The sequence below is a fragment of the Raphanus sativus genome, chromosome 1 (assembly GCF_000801105.2).
Source record: "Raphanus sativus cultivar WK10039 chromosome 1, ASM80110v3, whole genome shotgun sequence".
NCBI classification, from domain to species: Eukaryota; Viridiplantae; Streptophyta; class Magnoliopsida; order Brassicales; family Brassicaceae; genus Raphanus; species Raphanus sativus.
This window is the reverse complement of record NC_079511.1, coordinates 25,356,040-25,372,329: the sequence shown is the minus strand read 5'-3', so window position 1 is coordinate 25,372,329 and position 16,290 is coordinate 25,356,040. Positions and strand designations below refer to the sequence as shown.

At 37.4% G+C, this 16,290-nt stretch overlaps 3 protein-coding genes across 3 annotated transcripts; 1 reads left to right on the top strand and 2 right to left on the bottom strand.

The window, feature by feature from the left end:
- Nucleotides 1–6: 6 nt before the first annotated feature.
- Nucleotides 7–1,290, top strand: LOC130496675 (26S proteasome regulatory subunit 7). Its single transcript, XM_056988967.1, has 5 exons — nt 7–69; nt 177–395; nt 492–673; nt 765–940; nt 1,032–1,290. The coding sequence occupies exons 1-5, from the start codon at nt 61–63 to the stop codon at nt 1,187–1,189; spliced, it is 744 nt and encodes a 247-aa protein (XP_056844947.1). The 5' UTR covers nt 7–60; the 3' UTR covers nt 1,190–1,290.
- Nucleotides 1,291–1,292: 2 nt separating this feature from the next.
- Nucleotides 1,293–4,804, bottom strand: LOC108807902 (protein STRUBBELIG-RECEPTOR FAMILY 6). Its single transcript, XM_018580128.2, has 13 exons — nt 4,640–4,804; nt 4,288–4,426; nt 4,141–4,212; nt 3,992–4,057; nt 3,822–3,893; nt 3,664–3,735; nt 3,503–3,574; nt 3,359–3,424; nt 3,214–3,276; nt 2,111–3,143; nt 1,905–2,038; nt 1,666–1,822; nt 1,293–1,578 (listed from the first exon to the last, which is right to left on the bottom strand). The coding sequence occupies exons 1-13, from the start codon at nt 4,734–4,736 to the stop codon at nt 1,447–1,449; spliced, it is 2,175 nt and encodes a 724-aa protein (XP_018435630.2). The 5' UTR covers nt 4,737–4,804; the 3' UTR covers nt 1,293–1,446.
- Nucleotides 4,805–14,133: 9,329 nt separating this feature from the next.
- LOC108838000 (uncharacterized protein At4g26485-like) lies at nt 14,134–15,490 on the bottom strand. The gene is made up of 3 exons (XM_056990950.1): nt 15,229–15,490; nt 14,939–15,095; nt 14,134–14,398 (listed from the first exon to the last, which is right to left on the bottom strand). The coding sequence occupies exons 1-3, from the start codon at nt 15,377–15,379 to the stop codon at nt 14,134–14,136; spliced, it is 573 nt and encodes a 190-aa protein (XP_056846930.1). The 5' UTR covers nt 15,380–15,490.
- Nucleotides 15,491–16,290: the final 800 nt, after the last annotated feature.

The following is a 16,290-nucleotide window of genomic DNA, read 5'->3' as shown; positions in this document are numbered from 1 at the left end:
GAAGAGAAACCTGATGTTACTTACAATGACGTTGGTGGCTGCAAGGAGCAGATTGAGAAGATGCGGGAGGTCTGTTGAACTTTGTTATTTTATCTTTTCTCGTCAGCTATAGTTATAAGGCTATAAGGTATTGTTGTGCAAGGAGAAGATAAAAGTTGTTGTTTTGTCAACTATAGGTTGTTGAACTGCCAATGCTTCACCCAGAGAAGTTTGTGAAGCTTGGAATAGATCCTCCCAAGGGAGTTCTCTGCTATGGTCCTCCTGGTACCGGTAAAACCCTGTTGGCTAGAGCTGTTGCCAACAGAACCGATGCTTGCTTTATCAGGGTTATCGGCAGTGAGCTTGTTCAGAAGTATGTCGGTGAAGGAGCTAGGATGGTTCGTGAACTGTTTCAGGTAATTAAATGTCAACGTTCCTTCTTGCTATCTCTGTTTTGTCTAGCCAACGCTCTGCTATATTCTGAAACGTTGTTTACAATACTCGTTTTGCAGATGGCACGGTCCAAAAAAGCTTGCATTGTGTTCTTTGATGAAGTTGATGCCATCGGTGGTGCAAGATTTGACGACGGTGTAGGAGGTGATAACGAAGTCCAACGTACTATGCTTGAGATTGTGAATCAGCTTGATGGGTTCGACGCACGTGGTAACATCAAGGTTCTTATGGCAACGAATAGGTCAGTCCACAATCCCATAACCAGCCTTAAGTAGCTACACAATACAATTATACACTAATGGGTTAATTTCTATGTAACTCTTATATTCCAGGCCTGACACGCTGGACCCTGCTCTTTTACGTCCTGGACGTCTTGATCGTAAGGTTGAGTTTGGTTTGCCTGACCTGGAGAGCAGAACTCAGATCTTCAAGATTCACACAAGAACCATGAACTGCGAGAGAGACATCCGTTTTGAACTCCTTGCTCGCCTCTGCCCAAACTCAACCGGTAAATGATCTCAACCAGTAAACATCTCTCTCTCTCTCATATACTCTTCTGTTTTCTCTCGTCTTAAGTTTCAAGTAATTTGTTTTTGCAGGAGCTGATATCAGGAGTGTGTGCACTGAAGCTGGAATGTATGCAATCAGAGCTAGGAGAAAGACAGTGACTGAGAAAGACTTTTTGGATGCAGTGAACAAAGTCATCAAGGGTTATCAGAAGTTCAGTGCTACTCCCAAGTACATGGTCTACAACTAGTGTGAGAGTGAGAGAACTCGAACATTGTGTGTCCTTTTCTTTCTATTTTGCAAGAATCGTTTTGTTTAATCCAGTTATATGTTTAATACTTTCTCACTCAATCATTCTCTTTTTTTTCAAGTCAATCATCATTCACAAGAATTTAACCAAACCCAATCGAAATCAATGTAAAAGGGAGCATAGAAGCTCTGTTTGTTGTTGTCTTTGTGACTTCAACCAACAGAGCAAAGTGTTCTTTCTTCTCTTCGACCATGAGTTTACACGTAATCATTGGTTGTGTCGGCACTACCAGACCGTTTGGAAGTTCTCTTGCTCATGTTAGCTCTCTGCACTAAAACAACCAATGCCTGCACAACTTCAGACATTGGTGGTCTAAACTCCGGCTCAGGCTGTTAAAAACGCCAAACCCCAAAATCTGTTAAACAAAAGTTTCTTGTTCCGCAAGCTGCTTGTAAAACAGTTAATTATCTTTTTACCTGGACGCAGAGAGCAATAACATCTGCAAACCGAGAAAGAGATTTAACCGGGTAAAGCCCTTCAAGAGCTGGATCAACCATCTTGCCTAAAGCGTCAATATCATGAAGCTGTGGTGTCGCCCATCTAACCAATGACTGCTCAGATCTTGACCTTGTACTGCTCAAAGTTATAAAATTCAGAAAACACATTCCTCATCTCTAAATCCAACTCTAGCAATGATCATAACTAAAGTTTTTACCTGTCAAATGGTTTCCTCCCGGTTAAAAGTTCAAGCATCACTACTCCAAAACTGTACACATCACTCTTCAAAGAGTATTGACCTGACATTGATACTTCAGGTGCGCTATAACCTTCATCGGTTTGGTTTAGTAACTGCACAGAATGATGATATAAGCAAACCAAATTAAGTTGAGAAACTTTGTAAAGAGTTTGTATTATCCAAACCTCGTTTGCTGTGGGAAGGAAGCTTGCGAGACCTGAATCTGATAAGTGAGGGTTCAGCTCTGAATCAAGTAAAATATTGGATGATTTGATGTTCTTGTCAACTATAGATGGTGAACAGACTTCATGCAGGTACTCTAATCCACGTGCAGTCCCAAGAGCAATCTTGACTCGTGAGTTCCACACCAGTGCCTTGCTTTCTTCTTCTGGTAAGTGCAAGAAGTCATGTAAAGATCCTTTACTGTGGAACTCGTAGACCAGGAGATGCTGTCCGTGCTCAGCACAGTAACCAACAAGCTTTGTCAGATTTGGATGATCCAAAATGGCGATTTTCGATACTATTTCAGTGAAATCATCATCGGTCGTGTCATGTGAAAGAGCAGAGGAATCAATCTTCTTTACAGCAAGAACCTTTCCATCTTCAAACTCAGCTCTGTACACTCGACTAAAAGTCCCTTCCCCAAGAAGATTCTCAAAACTGAAACTCTCAGTTGCAATTTGGAGATCTGCAACAGAGTAAACTCTCACGTTAGAAGGAACCACCACGGTGGATTTCTTGGCAACAATAGGCTTTCTTGTGGCATCTTCATCATCAAATGATTTGTGTCGATCAGCTGGTGGAGGCCGGAGGTTAATAGACAAGGAAGTATCAAGTTTCTTTGCCTCAACTGATGAAGAACTCTGAAGAATAGAATTGTTTTCTGCAACCATGTGAGGCTGGTTATTGGTTTTCTCAATGTCCATGGATGATGACGATGATCTCTTTGATCTTTTTCTTCTCTTGACCAAGAAGAAAGCAACTAGAGCTGTAATGACTAGGAATGAAATGACTATGCCTGCTATAACACCAACTCCAATTCCTGATTTCTTGGAATCTCCATTGCTGGTGGATTCACCAGAGGAACGGTTTGTACCTCCTCCGGGTTTATGGCTCGGTGTGCCATGAGTTGGAGGTGGACCATGTGGTGGTGGTGGTGGAGGTGTACCAGGTGGTGGTGGAGGTGCAGGTCCAGTACTGAATGAGTTACCATCTTTTCTGTATTCAAGAACAAGAAAAATGAGATCTAAGGTTCAAAGAGTATAAAAAATAGCAAATGAGAACTTACATCAAATCAATGCCCTTCAGAGAACTTGGGATCCAGCCAGTGAAGTCATTGTTTGCAATGTTCCTGAGGGGACCATTTAGCAAGAGCCAACATTGTTAATGGAAAGAAAGACTAGTTTGGTGTGTGATAAGGTTAGGTTACTCACAGAGTCTCAAGAGGAAGAGCGGCTAAGACATCAACTGTTCCTGAGAACTGATTGTTCTGAAGGTATCTGTCAAGTTAATATCCAACATGTTTAGTAAGTAATACACTTTGAAAATATATGGATAGCTCAATATCAGATGCTTACAGTGATTTCAAACTTGTAAGAGAGGTAAAAGTTCCTGGTAGAGAATCTGTGAAAGAATTGAAAGACAAGTCCCTGAAACACACATGGACTTTTGTCAAAATGTATTACTAAGAAGACTAAAACTTGAGAGAACAGTAAGAATCTTTGGTCTATGATCTTACAGAGTTGTAAGAGAGGTGAGCTTGTAGAAGTCAATAGCTATTTTCCCTTTAAACTGATTGTGACCAAGATTACTGTTTTTTTTTTGGCAAAAGACAAAACATTAATACAGTATTCATATAAATGTCTATTAGGAATGTGAAGTGAAGCAGTTACTTACAGATACTTAAGTGGGACTATCTGAGAAATGGAGTATTGAGCAGCTCCAGTGAATTGGTTGAATGCAAGATTCCTGAAACACAGAGGATTATTAACAATCCAAAACACAGAGATACTAAGTTAGCAAAAATCAAAAAAAAAAAGAAAGAAAAAAGGATCAGTGGAACTTACAATCGTTCTAGATTTGGAGGAAACTGATATGGTAAATCACCTCCAAGGTTATTACTGCTTACATCACTGCAAGTTTCCATCAAAGATTACATAAGACCAAACACAAGACAAAACATACAATTAAGAACAAATTAACAGATTGGTCTTACAGCTCTGTAAGATTAGTCAGTCTATCAAGCAGGTATCCAAGTGTTCCAGAGAGCTCAAGACCTGATATCTTGCTGCAAAAGTAGGTATAACAATGTAAAACCATATGTATTAAAGCTTAACTTGCATACAAGAAGATGAGTACTAACATTTGAGTAACTCGTGTTCCAGAGCAAGTAACGCCTCTCCAATTCTGGCCCCCACAAGGATCACCAGCTGGTGATGCAGTCCATTGTGTTAACTGTGCTGGTGAATGCATACTGGTGAACAACATGTTCAGTGCTGAAGCTGCAATAAAATTTTAAAATAAACAAAAGCTTATTACTAGTAGTAGAGAAGAATCTTGAAAACACACAGAGAAGAGATTGATTCAAAATTTAACCCCAAAAAGATAATTAAAAAAAATTGAGATTTGGATGAAGAATGAAAACAGAATCAAAGGATATATGAAAAAATGGAGACTTTGAGAAACCCATTAAGCTTAAAACCAAAGAAACTCACTGTCTGATGCATCAGTGGCTCCATGGATGGAGCTAAGCTCGAATCCTACAATGCAGACTGTAAACAGAGACACCATTACCACCCACTTCTTCATCATCTTCTTCTTCCCCTTTCTCTTTCTCTCTGGTTGCCAAAACTCTATAGTCTCGTGATAAAGAAAGGAAAAAGAGAAATTTAGAAACTTTTGTGTTTGTTTGTTTGTTTGTTTGTTTGTTTATATTTATTTAAATAATAATATTTTTTGGAAAGTAAAGTTTTTCTTGACTGGATTCTACATGGAAAAGCTGTCGAGCATATACTTGAAAATCCAAAAAATGTTATTCCTTTCATTTCACAAATAAAAAATTGACATTTTTTTGTTTATTACATAAAATGTTGTTTTAGAATTTTAATACACAATTTAAAATATTATATCTATTTTGATTTTAAATATATTTTAATATTATTCTAATTTTGCAACTATACTTAATTATTAGACGGATTAATGATTTAAAAAAATAATCAACTGTAATAATATTTCTTACAATAAGATAAACTAAACTAAAGAAATATGATTATTAATAAATCAATTTTAGTTTGTTTTGAATAAAGTGAATAATATCAAAACAACAGTTTTTGTGAAATCGATGAAGTGTATAAAATAAAATTTAGGCTCATTTGTTTTGTTGTTTATATGTATAGTTCAAAATTCGTTTTTTAATGTTAAAGAAACAATAATTAATAAATCGTTTTATATATGTGTCCTTGTTTACTTTTCAGTAATGGGACCGTTGGTTACTACTCTACTTCGCATTTAAATTTTTCAGCGACCAAACAAACTGTTCTCATGATTATGGTATGTCCCATGATAAACTAGTTAATTGATGAACAATAACGCTGCCGGTAGATTTCATAACGTACGCGCCTGTGGAGGAGTTGTATCTTTTTCTTTCGTATTTAGAATTTATCAGTAACAAAAAATAATAATAAGGTAGCTTTCATACAATGGAGACCACTCTGAATATCACTACGAAGGTTTTGTATATGATTGGGTCTTTAAATTGTCCCATCATATTCCTTTATGTTATTTTTCCTTCAACTTACTTACTTTGCTTCGAGATATAAAAGAAATGAAAAGAGGAAGAAAATAATGTTTTTTATATTATCTGAAATAAAGAGGAATCCGAATTTGTATCATCGTTTACAAAGTTCTGCTGTGCTTGACAGAATAGGTTTCTTCTACGTAACCTAAAAGCAAAAAGAAAAACATGTATTACGCTCTTCTGTAATCAAATTGTACAATTGACCACGTAAGAAAAAGCCAGATTGTAAGAAAATGATCGTGAACCTAATCCTCGTATAGTTTTTTTTTTGAACTTTCAATCCTCGTATAGTTCATACACATATATATTGATTACTATAGAAGTGGCAAAATATCCTTAGAAATTGATTTGATTTGATCCGTTATTCGTTTTGATTTGATCTGAAATATCAGGATATCCGTAATTTTACAAATTAAAGTAAATACTAAAATTTAATATCCTTCAAATAAGAAGTAAATCACAAATACTCATTTAAAAAATGGATATCTGATCCGATCCGATCCGTAGTTTACATATGCATATATGTATATAATTTTATATCTCTATATAGATTTTTAATTATTTTATTTACTAAATTAATTATTCAGTCATTATATTTTTAAAAGTATGTAATTTTAAAATAATTTGTAATAAAATATTGTTATTTTATATTAATAATTTTTTTCTTTTAATATTTAAAAAAATGAAATTTTTATTATTATTTACTGGACCGACAGATCTAATCGGATATCCAGTAAAATATATTAATTTTCTCGTAGGATATATGTAACACCGAATATACAGGAGATTACATATCAAATCGAATCAAAAATTGATTATTCGTATAGAACAGATCAGATCACATGTATTCTTAAAATTCCGGATACCCCTCCGTGTTCACCCTAAATTACTATTACAAAGCAATCCAGTGTTTATTGACTATCGTACGTGTGGTTGATTTGCTCGATGTAACTAATATTTTGGTTGACAAAAAAAAAGAGTTGATTTTTGACTTTTTGAGCAACTCTCATCATGTGTCGTTTTCTTGCAAATTTACATTTTGTCTGGCTATTCAGTGTATGGGAAACTTCTCCTTGGTCTTATTTTTTGGCACGTAAATATTTACTTGAACTGTCAAGCAAGTGACTAGCTTCACATCTGAACAGGTGATTTTGCGATCGGTACCAAATACTTGGGATCAAACCCCGTATATTTTATTTATGATTGGAAGTATATATCGAGTTCATCAGCATTCATGCTATTATCTGTTCCCAGTGCCGTCCATCACAATTCACAACTCATCTGATGTAAATAATATGTTGCACACCCTGTTATGCTTCCGTCCGACCTAATTATATATACATCTTGGTTTAGTGATTGTTTTTAATCCATGTCTATTGGGTCTAATTTTTGAACTATACCAGATACCTTTTTCTGTTCTTCTCGACCGTTCTTGCTCTCCTTCTCTGGCCTAACCATGGGATAATTAGCTTCTTATACAACGCTGCAGAGTGCATCTCAAATGTAATGAAGCTAATTAAGCTTCTTAAGCAGTGTCAGGAAAGAGAGAAGAATGAAGATGAGAATCGTGAGTATGAAATGATGTGGGACGCAGAAGGTTCAAGCTCCCGTGAAACTTCAAGCTATAACTATAATTCTCTTGTAGAAAGGTGCGTTACACCTTAAACATCAAAACGTGATATAATACGTTACATACGTACAATCATGACGTTGAATGTTCCCATTTACATTATGTTTTTTGTAAAAATGAATGTTAAATTAATTCAGAACAGAAATATCATTTTTTAGATATAATTTCTTACAATAGTTGTGACTGATACTGAAATTTCTTTAAAAGATAGAAAGATTAAACGGCTGGAGATAGGTAGGTTGAGTTGGTTATCGCTAAGCAAACCATCAAAAACCAGAGCACCTTTATATGTGTTCTTTTTCATCCCTCAGAACGAAGAGATTCTGTTGCAGACTGTTCCGTCAATGTTGCGAATAATCTTGAGCTGCTGCTAATGGAACCTCCTTGTGTCGCCTTCTGTTTCTCTCCCATTTACATGATGTTGCTTTTCAAAGATTGGATCAAGCAGTAGTGATCATTGACATCAAATATTGGACTATGAAAACTATGGTCTGTAGGATTTGGGATCTCTAGATAGTGAAGAGTGAAGCTCCTATTGTATTAATAAGAATTTTGAGATAGTACTGAAGAACACTTTTGTCTATTTGGTTCAACATTACCATAGACTTATTTATAGGTTGACAGAGAGCTTGAGAGAAAGTTGTTTTCTTTGTTTGATTTTACTGAAGTTTATTCATTTGAAACTTGATTACAACTCTTAGCCTTAGCTTGTCTTTTATACAGATGATAGAACAATCTAGATACGTCACAGCTGGCCTGACAGCTCATTCTCCTTCCCCTATGAGAGCATCAAATCGGTTGCGCAAGAGGGGGTGTGAAGCTGGCTGTTCCGTACGTTTGACCACTCTCTTTTGTCTTCTTTCTTCAGTTACCGTTGCAGAGAGCAAAGGTGAGTTGGGCTTGACTTGGCAACGGCCCATCATGTTAGTCTCTGGCCCAGTAGGTCCAATACCCCTTCTCAAACTCGAGGTGGGTGGAAACGTAACACCGAGTTTGAATCGGAGATTGTGGAAGCTCTGCTGAGGAAGAGACTTAGTAAAGACGTCAACCAACTGTAGTACCGCAGGAATGTGTTTGACGACCAGAGAGCCGTTCGCTACTTTCTCACGAGCGAAGTGGTAATGAGTAGCAAAATGCTTCGACTTGCGGTGAAGAATAGGATTTGCTGTGAGTTGAACAGCGGACAAGTTATCACAATAGACCTCTGCAGGAGTATACTGCGTAACACCAATGCTATTAAGCATTCCAACAATCCACTCAAGCTCCGCAGCTGTGTCTGATAACGTGCGGTACTCTGCTTCAGTTGACGATCTCGCGACAGAGTCATGTTTCTTTGCTGACCAGGATATCAGGTTGGAGCCAAGAAACGTACAGAATCCACCTGTTGAACGTCTTGTGTCTTGGCAACCGGCCCAGTCACTATCACAGTAAGCACGTAGCTGGGAATCTGTGTTTGCCTCAAAGGAAACTCCCATGTTAATGGTTCCCTTGAGATAACGAAGGATTCTTTTGAGAAGATTGAAGTCAGCTAGAGTAGGCTCATGCATCTTCTGACATACTAGATTCACTGCGAACTGTATATCTGGACGAGTCAAAGTGAGATATTGTAGTTTACCCGCAAGACTTCTGAAGTAGGTTGGATTGTCGAAGAGAACATCCTGATAGGGGACTCTATCGAGTTGCAGAGGAAGAGGTGTGGACACTGGAGCACAGTCTAGCATCCCTGCAACTTGTAGCAGATCCGATGCATATTTTTCTTGATTCAGAAACAAACCAGTGGCTGTGAAGTGAGCTTGTATGCCTAAAAAGTAGCTCAACTCACCCATATCCTTCATGCGAAACTGCTTCTTAAGGGCTTGAAGAAGGTGATCAATCAGTGCAGTGTTGTTGCCTGTTAAGACCATATCATCGACATAAAGGAGTAGGAAGATGACATCTTTGCCTTTGAGATAGACAAACAAAGAGGCATCTTTGACGTTGCACTGAAACCCAAAGTCAAGAAGGAAGGAGCTGAACTTGTCAAACCAAGCTCTCGGAGCTTGTTTGAGCCCATAGATGGCTTTGTGAAGCTGACAAACGTACTCAGGGTGAGCTTTGTCTTCAAATCCTGGTGGCTGCTTCATGTAGACAGTCTCTGTCAAATCTCCATGGAGGAAAGCGTTCTTGACATCTAGTTGTCTCATATCCCATTTGTTGACAACAGCGTAGTGAAGGACAATCCGAACTGTTGCAGTTCTTACGACCGGGCTGTAAGTCTCGAGGAAGTTAACCCCTTCTTTCTGTTCATTGCCTCTGGCTACTAGTCTGGAACGAAGTTTGAGCAGTGTACCATCCGCGTTGAGTTTTACTTTGTGAACCCATCCTGAACCAATAGGTTTGACTCCAGCAGGAAGAGGTACAAGACTCCAAGTTCCTATTTCATCACAGTTCGTGATTTCTTCTGTCATGGATCCGTTCCATCCAGGGTGATTTAACGCTTCAGCTATTGTTCTTTGAGGCTAAGGAAGACCTTTTACAGTGAACAGAGCATAGCGAGGGTTCGGTTTCATAACTCCAGCTTTGCCTCTCGTAGTCATCTTATGTTGATTTTGAGACGGAGGAGCAGGAGCTATAACTGCCGGAGCTTCATTATGATCTTCTTCATCTTCTGAGCTTGAGCTTGATTCGGAGGATGACTGTTGTGGTAGAGGATCATGTTCTGTGATTGGAACAGGAGAGGTTGCTGACGAAGGAGGAACAAGGACTGTCTGACCAACTTCATCTTGAGGTGGAGACTTGTCATTATCAGACTGCAAAGGAGAAGCTGTAGAAGGATACTGCAGTCGCCAAGCAGAACTGAGTCTCGACGTTGTGGGAGGTAAAAGATGCTTGTATACATCAGTGTAGGGAAGTCTTGTTTCATCAAACAGAACGTGTCTGTTGATGTAAACACGACCTGTGGGTGGGTGGTAGCATCGGTAGCCTTTATACTTCTCATTGTATCCCACAAACACACACAGGAGTGACTTTGGATCAAACTTGTTCTCAGCGTAGGGACGAAGGTATGGGTAACAAGCAGACCCAAAGACACGTAGATCTGTGTAAACAGGAGGTTTGGCATTGAGTAGCTCAAATGGACTTACCATCTTGTCATTGACTGAAGACGGTAGCAGGTTACTGAGGAAGGAGGCAGTATAAAAGGCTTCTACCCACAACTCATAAGGCAGATGTGCTTGGTATAGCATCGAGAGTCCCAGCTCAGTGATGTATCTGTGACGACGTTCTGCTATTCCGTTCTGTTCCGGCGTGTGTGGACACGACACGATGTGTTTTATCCCTGTTTCCGCAAAGTGATTGGTGAGAGAGGCATTGATGAACTCACCACCACCATCAGACTGAAAGATAGAGATCTTGGTGTTGTATTGATTTTCTACTTGCAGTTGAAAGGCTTTGAAGATCGAAAACACTTCAGACTTGTATTTAAGGGGATAAAACCAACAGAATCTTGAGAAATTGTCAATGAACACAACATAATATCGAAATCTTTGGACAGATACAACAGGAGCAGGACCCCAAACATCACAATGTATCCTCTCAAGAACTCTATTAGACCGGAATGCAGAACTAAAATATGGAAGTTTGCTTGTTTTTCCAACTTGACAGGCTTCACACAAATGCTGAGACAGCTTATTGAAGGAGATAGCTTTTGAAGTAGATAGATGCTTCAAGACTTGATCGTTGGGATGTCCTAGTCTCATATGCCACACTCTGTCGCTTACTGCTTGTTGTCGAGACGAGTAGAAACCTTGAAACTTGGACTCATCCAACTGATACATGCCTTTAGTTTTGCTTCCCTGACTGAGAACTTTGTTGGTTCGCTTGTCCTTAACAAACACAGTTGTAGCATCAAAGGTAAACTCACATGGATAATCATCGGTGAGCTTTGATACAGAAAGCAATGATTTTGTTATTGCAGGACACACAAGGACATCAAGGAGAGGAAGAGTACCTGATCCTGAAGATAAGGAGGCAGAACCAACATGCGTTATTGGCAGGAAGTCACCATTGCCCACCATGACTTGGTCACCACCGTTGTAAGCGTGAACATCGTCAAGGTGTTGAGCTGAGCTTGTCACATGGTGTGACGCCCCACTATCAGGGTACCATTCAGCACCGGTGGATCTCTGATTTGGAGCAGCTGTAAGGACATTGGCTTGCGGAGGAGGGTCATTGATCGCAAAGTTATCGTCAAATCTCCAGTGGCATTTGTAGGCAGCATGTCCGTACTTTCCGCAAATCTGACAAGTTGGACGTTGACCACCGGAGTTTCTGTTTGCAGGTTGGCCAAACTGCTGTGGAAACCCTCTTCCTTGAGTTGAGTACGAGCCGCGTCCTCTGTATCCTCCTCTGTTTTGACCTCTTCCGCGACCAGAGTAGCCTCCTCTGTTCATGTAGTAGGCCTGATGTGGTGTTGTATCAGGAGGTTGTTCATAAGATTGCAGCTTGTCATCGAAACCAGTAAGCTTGTGGACTACGTCTTCGAAACAGAGACCAGGAAGAGTATCCATAGAGTGTTCGATGACGGTGCAAACGGCTTCGTACTCCTTGCCTAAGCCATTAAGAACACCATAGATCTTCTCGTTCTCTGTAAGTGGAGATCCAATGGAGTCCAGCTGGTCACAAGGGGATTTGATCTCAGAGAGGTAGGTCGCCATAGTTTTGTTGCCTTTCTTCATGGTCTGAACGCGTCGGTGAAGGTCCATCTTTCTTGACGCAGAGACTCGATTGTATTTCTTCGCCAACGCCATCCAAACATCGTGAGAGGTGTGAAGGCCATAGACAGTCTTGAAGGCATCTTCTGTGAGAGTGCCATAAAGCCACGCGAGTATCAACTGGTCCTTTTGGATCCATTTGTTGAACTCTGGATTCACCGCCTGTGTTTCTTCTTCTCCGGTACGGACGGTGATCGTAGGAGCTGGACATGGGTGGTCTCCGGTAACATAGCCCATAAGCGCCTGACTTGACAGGAACTGTTCAAACTACAGCTTCCAAAGGAGATAGTTTCCTTCTTTGAGCTTCAAGGTAACGACATGAGTGAGTGTGAGAGCGGTGACAGCGACGGCGTCTTGATTCCCATCCATCGTCTGTGCTCTGATACCATATAGGTTGACAGAGAGCTTGAGAGAAAGTTGTTTTCTTTGTTTGATTTTACTGAAGTTTATTCATTTGAAACTTGATTACAACTCTTAGCCTTAGCTTGTCTTTATACAGATGATAGAACAATCTAGATACGTCACATTATTTTCTTGCAAGGAAATGATGCAGTGAAAATATAAATGAGACTGAAAATGCTAAAAGAAAGAAATATCACTGGTGGTGTTACAAAAAAAAAGAAGAAATATCACTGGTGAAACCAAAACAGTCTTCTCCTGGCAAAGTGAAACCAACCAAAGGACTTCAAAGATCTTGAGTTTCTTACATAATGTCAGCATCTCTTGCGTCTCTGTCTCTGTTTCAGACACAGTAAGAACTCCGGCTTGATTGGCTGATAAATCTCTTGCTATCTCTCTCTCTCACCCATGAAGCAAACCAAAAAATAAAACCTAAAAGTTCCATCCTTCAGGTTAAAAAAACGAGATGAGTGTAAATGGTTTAGCATCAAAACATATGAAAAAGAGAGAAATCAAGTTTCTTGTAGGAAATGCCAATCAGCCAAAGGAGAGCTTCAGTGTCCATGGAGCTTCAAGAACTAGCGATTAGTGACATGTAGATATATGTGATATATATATTATATATATATATATATATAATATATATATATAGCATTTAGGATGATATAATCAAGGAATAGATTCATCTCATTATTATTCATCACCATGGATGTACCAGCAGCAGAGCATGGTCGCGCAACGACGAAGAATATAGAGACGAGCACGTTGCTCCTTCACCAAGGAAGCACATTTGCTTGTAAATTTGTGGCCTTTAGTTAACTTACTCTTCAAACCAGCCATTACTACAATCAAGATTTTCTTTGCTATCTATATTAAACAAAGAGAGAATATGAAGAGGTTGAAACTTTTGGTATGTAGAGAATGTGATGATGATGAACAAAAAACCCTTCAGTGGGTCTAAGAAGAGAGAGTTGTGAAGAAGTGGAAAAGGAATGAAGAGTATATATAGCGTGAAGCAAGGAGAAATCTCGGGAGAAAAGTTGAATTGGATATGAAGGAAAGAAGAAACAGATGAACATGGTCTGTGCTTTGGTTCATTTATTGACATTGGGATTCCCATGTATCAATCTTTTTGATTCTCCAAGGAAGTATACTTTCCTGGAATCATCAAACGTCATTATAAAAAATTGTTTTAATACGTGTTTGTATGATAGTACCTTCTTTCAAAATACTCTACTCGTATTCAAAGATGATGCTTTTACGTTTTATTTTTGTATTATATAATTTATGTTCAAAATTTTTTTTAATGCATTTTTCTTCAAACTAGAATAATATTTAAGTTCTGAAATTACGAATGGTAGCCTTATTGGGAAGTAAAACAAAAACTTCAAAAAAAATAAAAAAATAAAACATGTGTATTTAACTAATTTTGACATATTTAATTTTTGTTTATATGGATTTTGTTTTTTGTTAAGAATTACTTTTGCATATTACATTTTACAGCGACGGTCACCGAAATTATTAAATGATCCAGACATGATACAAGCATGGAACAGCAACTAGATAAAATTTACGCAACGTACCTTTCAAATAATTTTATTGTTATTATTTTTAATATTAGAAACGACGAGTTTATTTCTTAAGCATAGAAATAACAACAAATCGGAAAGGAAAGTGAGAGTCACAGTTACTCTCACACTTGGTTGAATAGCCTGGAAATATCCATTTCTTGAATTGCATCGGCTGGATTAGACGCATACCATTTTCTCCAGCAAGAGATTTTATATCCGACATATTAAACGGATATATTGTCTTACTAGTGAAATGAATCTCCCCACCTACGTTTATCATCTCCCGGGCACTCGCCATGAATCCTCTCACAACATCTTTGTGTTTCCTGTATTATACATGCAAATATTTAATTTACACCAAAAATATTAAAGGTAAAAAAAAATATCGAGATTAAGAGAAGACTCGAAATTGTATTTTCTAATAGTATATTTTATTAACTACACTGACAGTCACTCAACACGTGTATGCATATCTATATTTATAAAAGATGAATCGTTAAGGCTTAAGAATAAATAATAAAATAACATTTCAAAGAATACTAATATAAAAGAAAAATAAACCATCATACGAAGTTATACAATCAGTTTTTTTTTTTGAAAAGTTTAAAGCTCCTTAAGACTATAGTAAAAAGAAAGCCCTAATTTTCTTTTGTCAAAAAGACTTTTAATACATTTTTGGGTGAAGTTGTTTATGTTTTTCATATTTCAATACAATTATGTACTAAATATTATTCAAAAACTGTATATGCCATATTACCAGAGCTGATTGGTTAATTTAATCCCGGACATCATATAGTTCATCTCTCTAATTCAATACATGCACAAATACATGATAAAAACACTATTTCTAAGGGTCAAAACCTTACCCTGCATCAGGAAAATTGAAGACAATTCTGTCATATCGAGATAGGCGATAGTCTGAGGTCATAGTGTGTACGTTTACACCATGGACCACAGTGCACCCAAGCCTCTCCAACTCTTCCACGTTCCCTTTTCCATTGTTGTACTGACGCCCTAGTCCAACTACCACATACAAAATTAATACAGAACACTAATTAAGAAAGCTAATTTGACAAGCTTAATGAATTTTCTTGTGGTGACCAAGATTATTATAATAGAAAAACATACAAGAATATTGACAATGATTTAGAATTACCTCGAACATCAAGTGATGCCGCAGTGATTTTGGTGGCAGAAGAAAAAGCTTTAGCAAGAGACAATGAAAACGAAAAGTCTCCTTCTCCAACCAGAAGTAATTTTTGCATACTGCTATATTGGCTTAACTTTTTAGATTCCTGAACCTCCATTATCTCATCTGAATGTTTTTATATTCTACACCATATCCTTATATATAAGGAGTCAAATTAAGAGATCGATAGTCTCATTGAATGTTTGGGTTTGTAGTATCGTCTCTTCGAACTTTGTAATTGTGACCGTTTATGTACTTTGAAGACCTTTCATGTTCTAAAAGAAGAGAGTCAAACTTCTTTTACGGCTAATTAACGTTAAGGTGGTACTCCCTCCGTTTCTTATTGTAAGTAATTTAAGGAATTTTTTTCTGTTTCAAAATATAAGTAGTTTCTACATATCTAGGTAACTTTTATATTTTTATTGTATATAGTGTAGCCAATCAAATAATGTTAACTTTTTTATAATTGGTTGAACTTATTATTTAAATATTATTTTAGAAAAAGTAACAACTTTCTTGATACTAGTGCTTTTAGTCTAAACTACTTATATTATGGAACATAGTGAATATTAAGATACGTCTTCTTACTATTATTTAATTTTATTTAATCAATAATTGAATATTATCTGCATTCAGCAAAAGTCCCTTTAAATTTGAAAAAACTACATTGAATAGTCTTTTTTAAAAAAAACTAGTTTCACTAATATATAATCTTGATATTTATTTGTATGACAAAAAACAATCTTGATATGCAGTTAGGTCTTTAACAAAGTTTAGTACATTTAGAGATACCATGTGTTACCAAATGACCCATGATATATGTTGAGGTGGAAGGCAGACGAGAGAGAAAAATCTTTTTTATAACATCTTAACTTTATTGATAACAAATCAATGTAACATATCACATGAATTAAAAATTACATCAAATATGTTATTAATAAAAACTTTTAACAGAGACAATAGTAAAAGAGAAAAATCTATTTTATTGTAGTAGAAGATTTTCTTAAATAAATTTTGATTTTAATGAAT

Coding starts and splice junctions, on each gene's coding strand:
- LOC130496675 (XM_056988967.1), top strand. Junction 396..491: donor TGGTTCGTGAACTGTTTCAG/GTAATTAAATGT, acceptor CTCGTTTTGCAG/ATGGCACGGTCCAAAAAAGC. Junction 674..764: donor GTTCTTATGGCAACGAATAG/GTCAGTCCACAA, acceptor CTTATATTCCAG/GCCTGACACGCTGGACCCTG.
- LOC108807902 (XM_018580128.2), bottom strand. CDS start 4,736: ATGATGAAGAAGTGGGTGGTAATGGTGTCTCTGTTTACAGTCTGCATT. Junction 4,213..4,287: donor GGAACACGAGTTACTCAAAT/GTTAGTACTCAT, acceptor CTACTTTTGCAG/CAAGATATCAGGTCTTGAGC. Junction 4,058..4,140: donor CTGACTAATCTTACAGAGCT/GTAAGACCAATC, acceptor GGAAACTTGCAG/TGATGTAAGCAGTAATAACC.
- LOC108838000 (XM_056990950.1), bottom strand. CDS start 15,379: ATGGAGGTTCAGGAATCTAAAAAGTTAAGCCAATATAGCAGTATGCAA. Junction 15,096..15,228: donor GGCATCACTTGATGTTCGAG/GTAATTCTAAAT, acceptor TGTATGTGGTAG/TTGGACTAGGGCGTCAGTAC. Junction 14,399..14,938: donor TTCAATTTTCCTGATGCAGG/GTAAGGTTTTGA, acceptor TGTATAATACAG/GAAACACAAAGATGTTGTGA.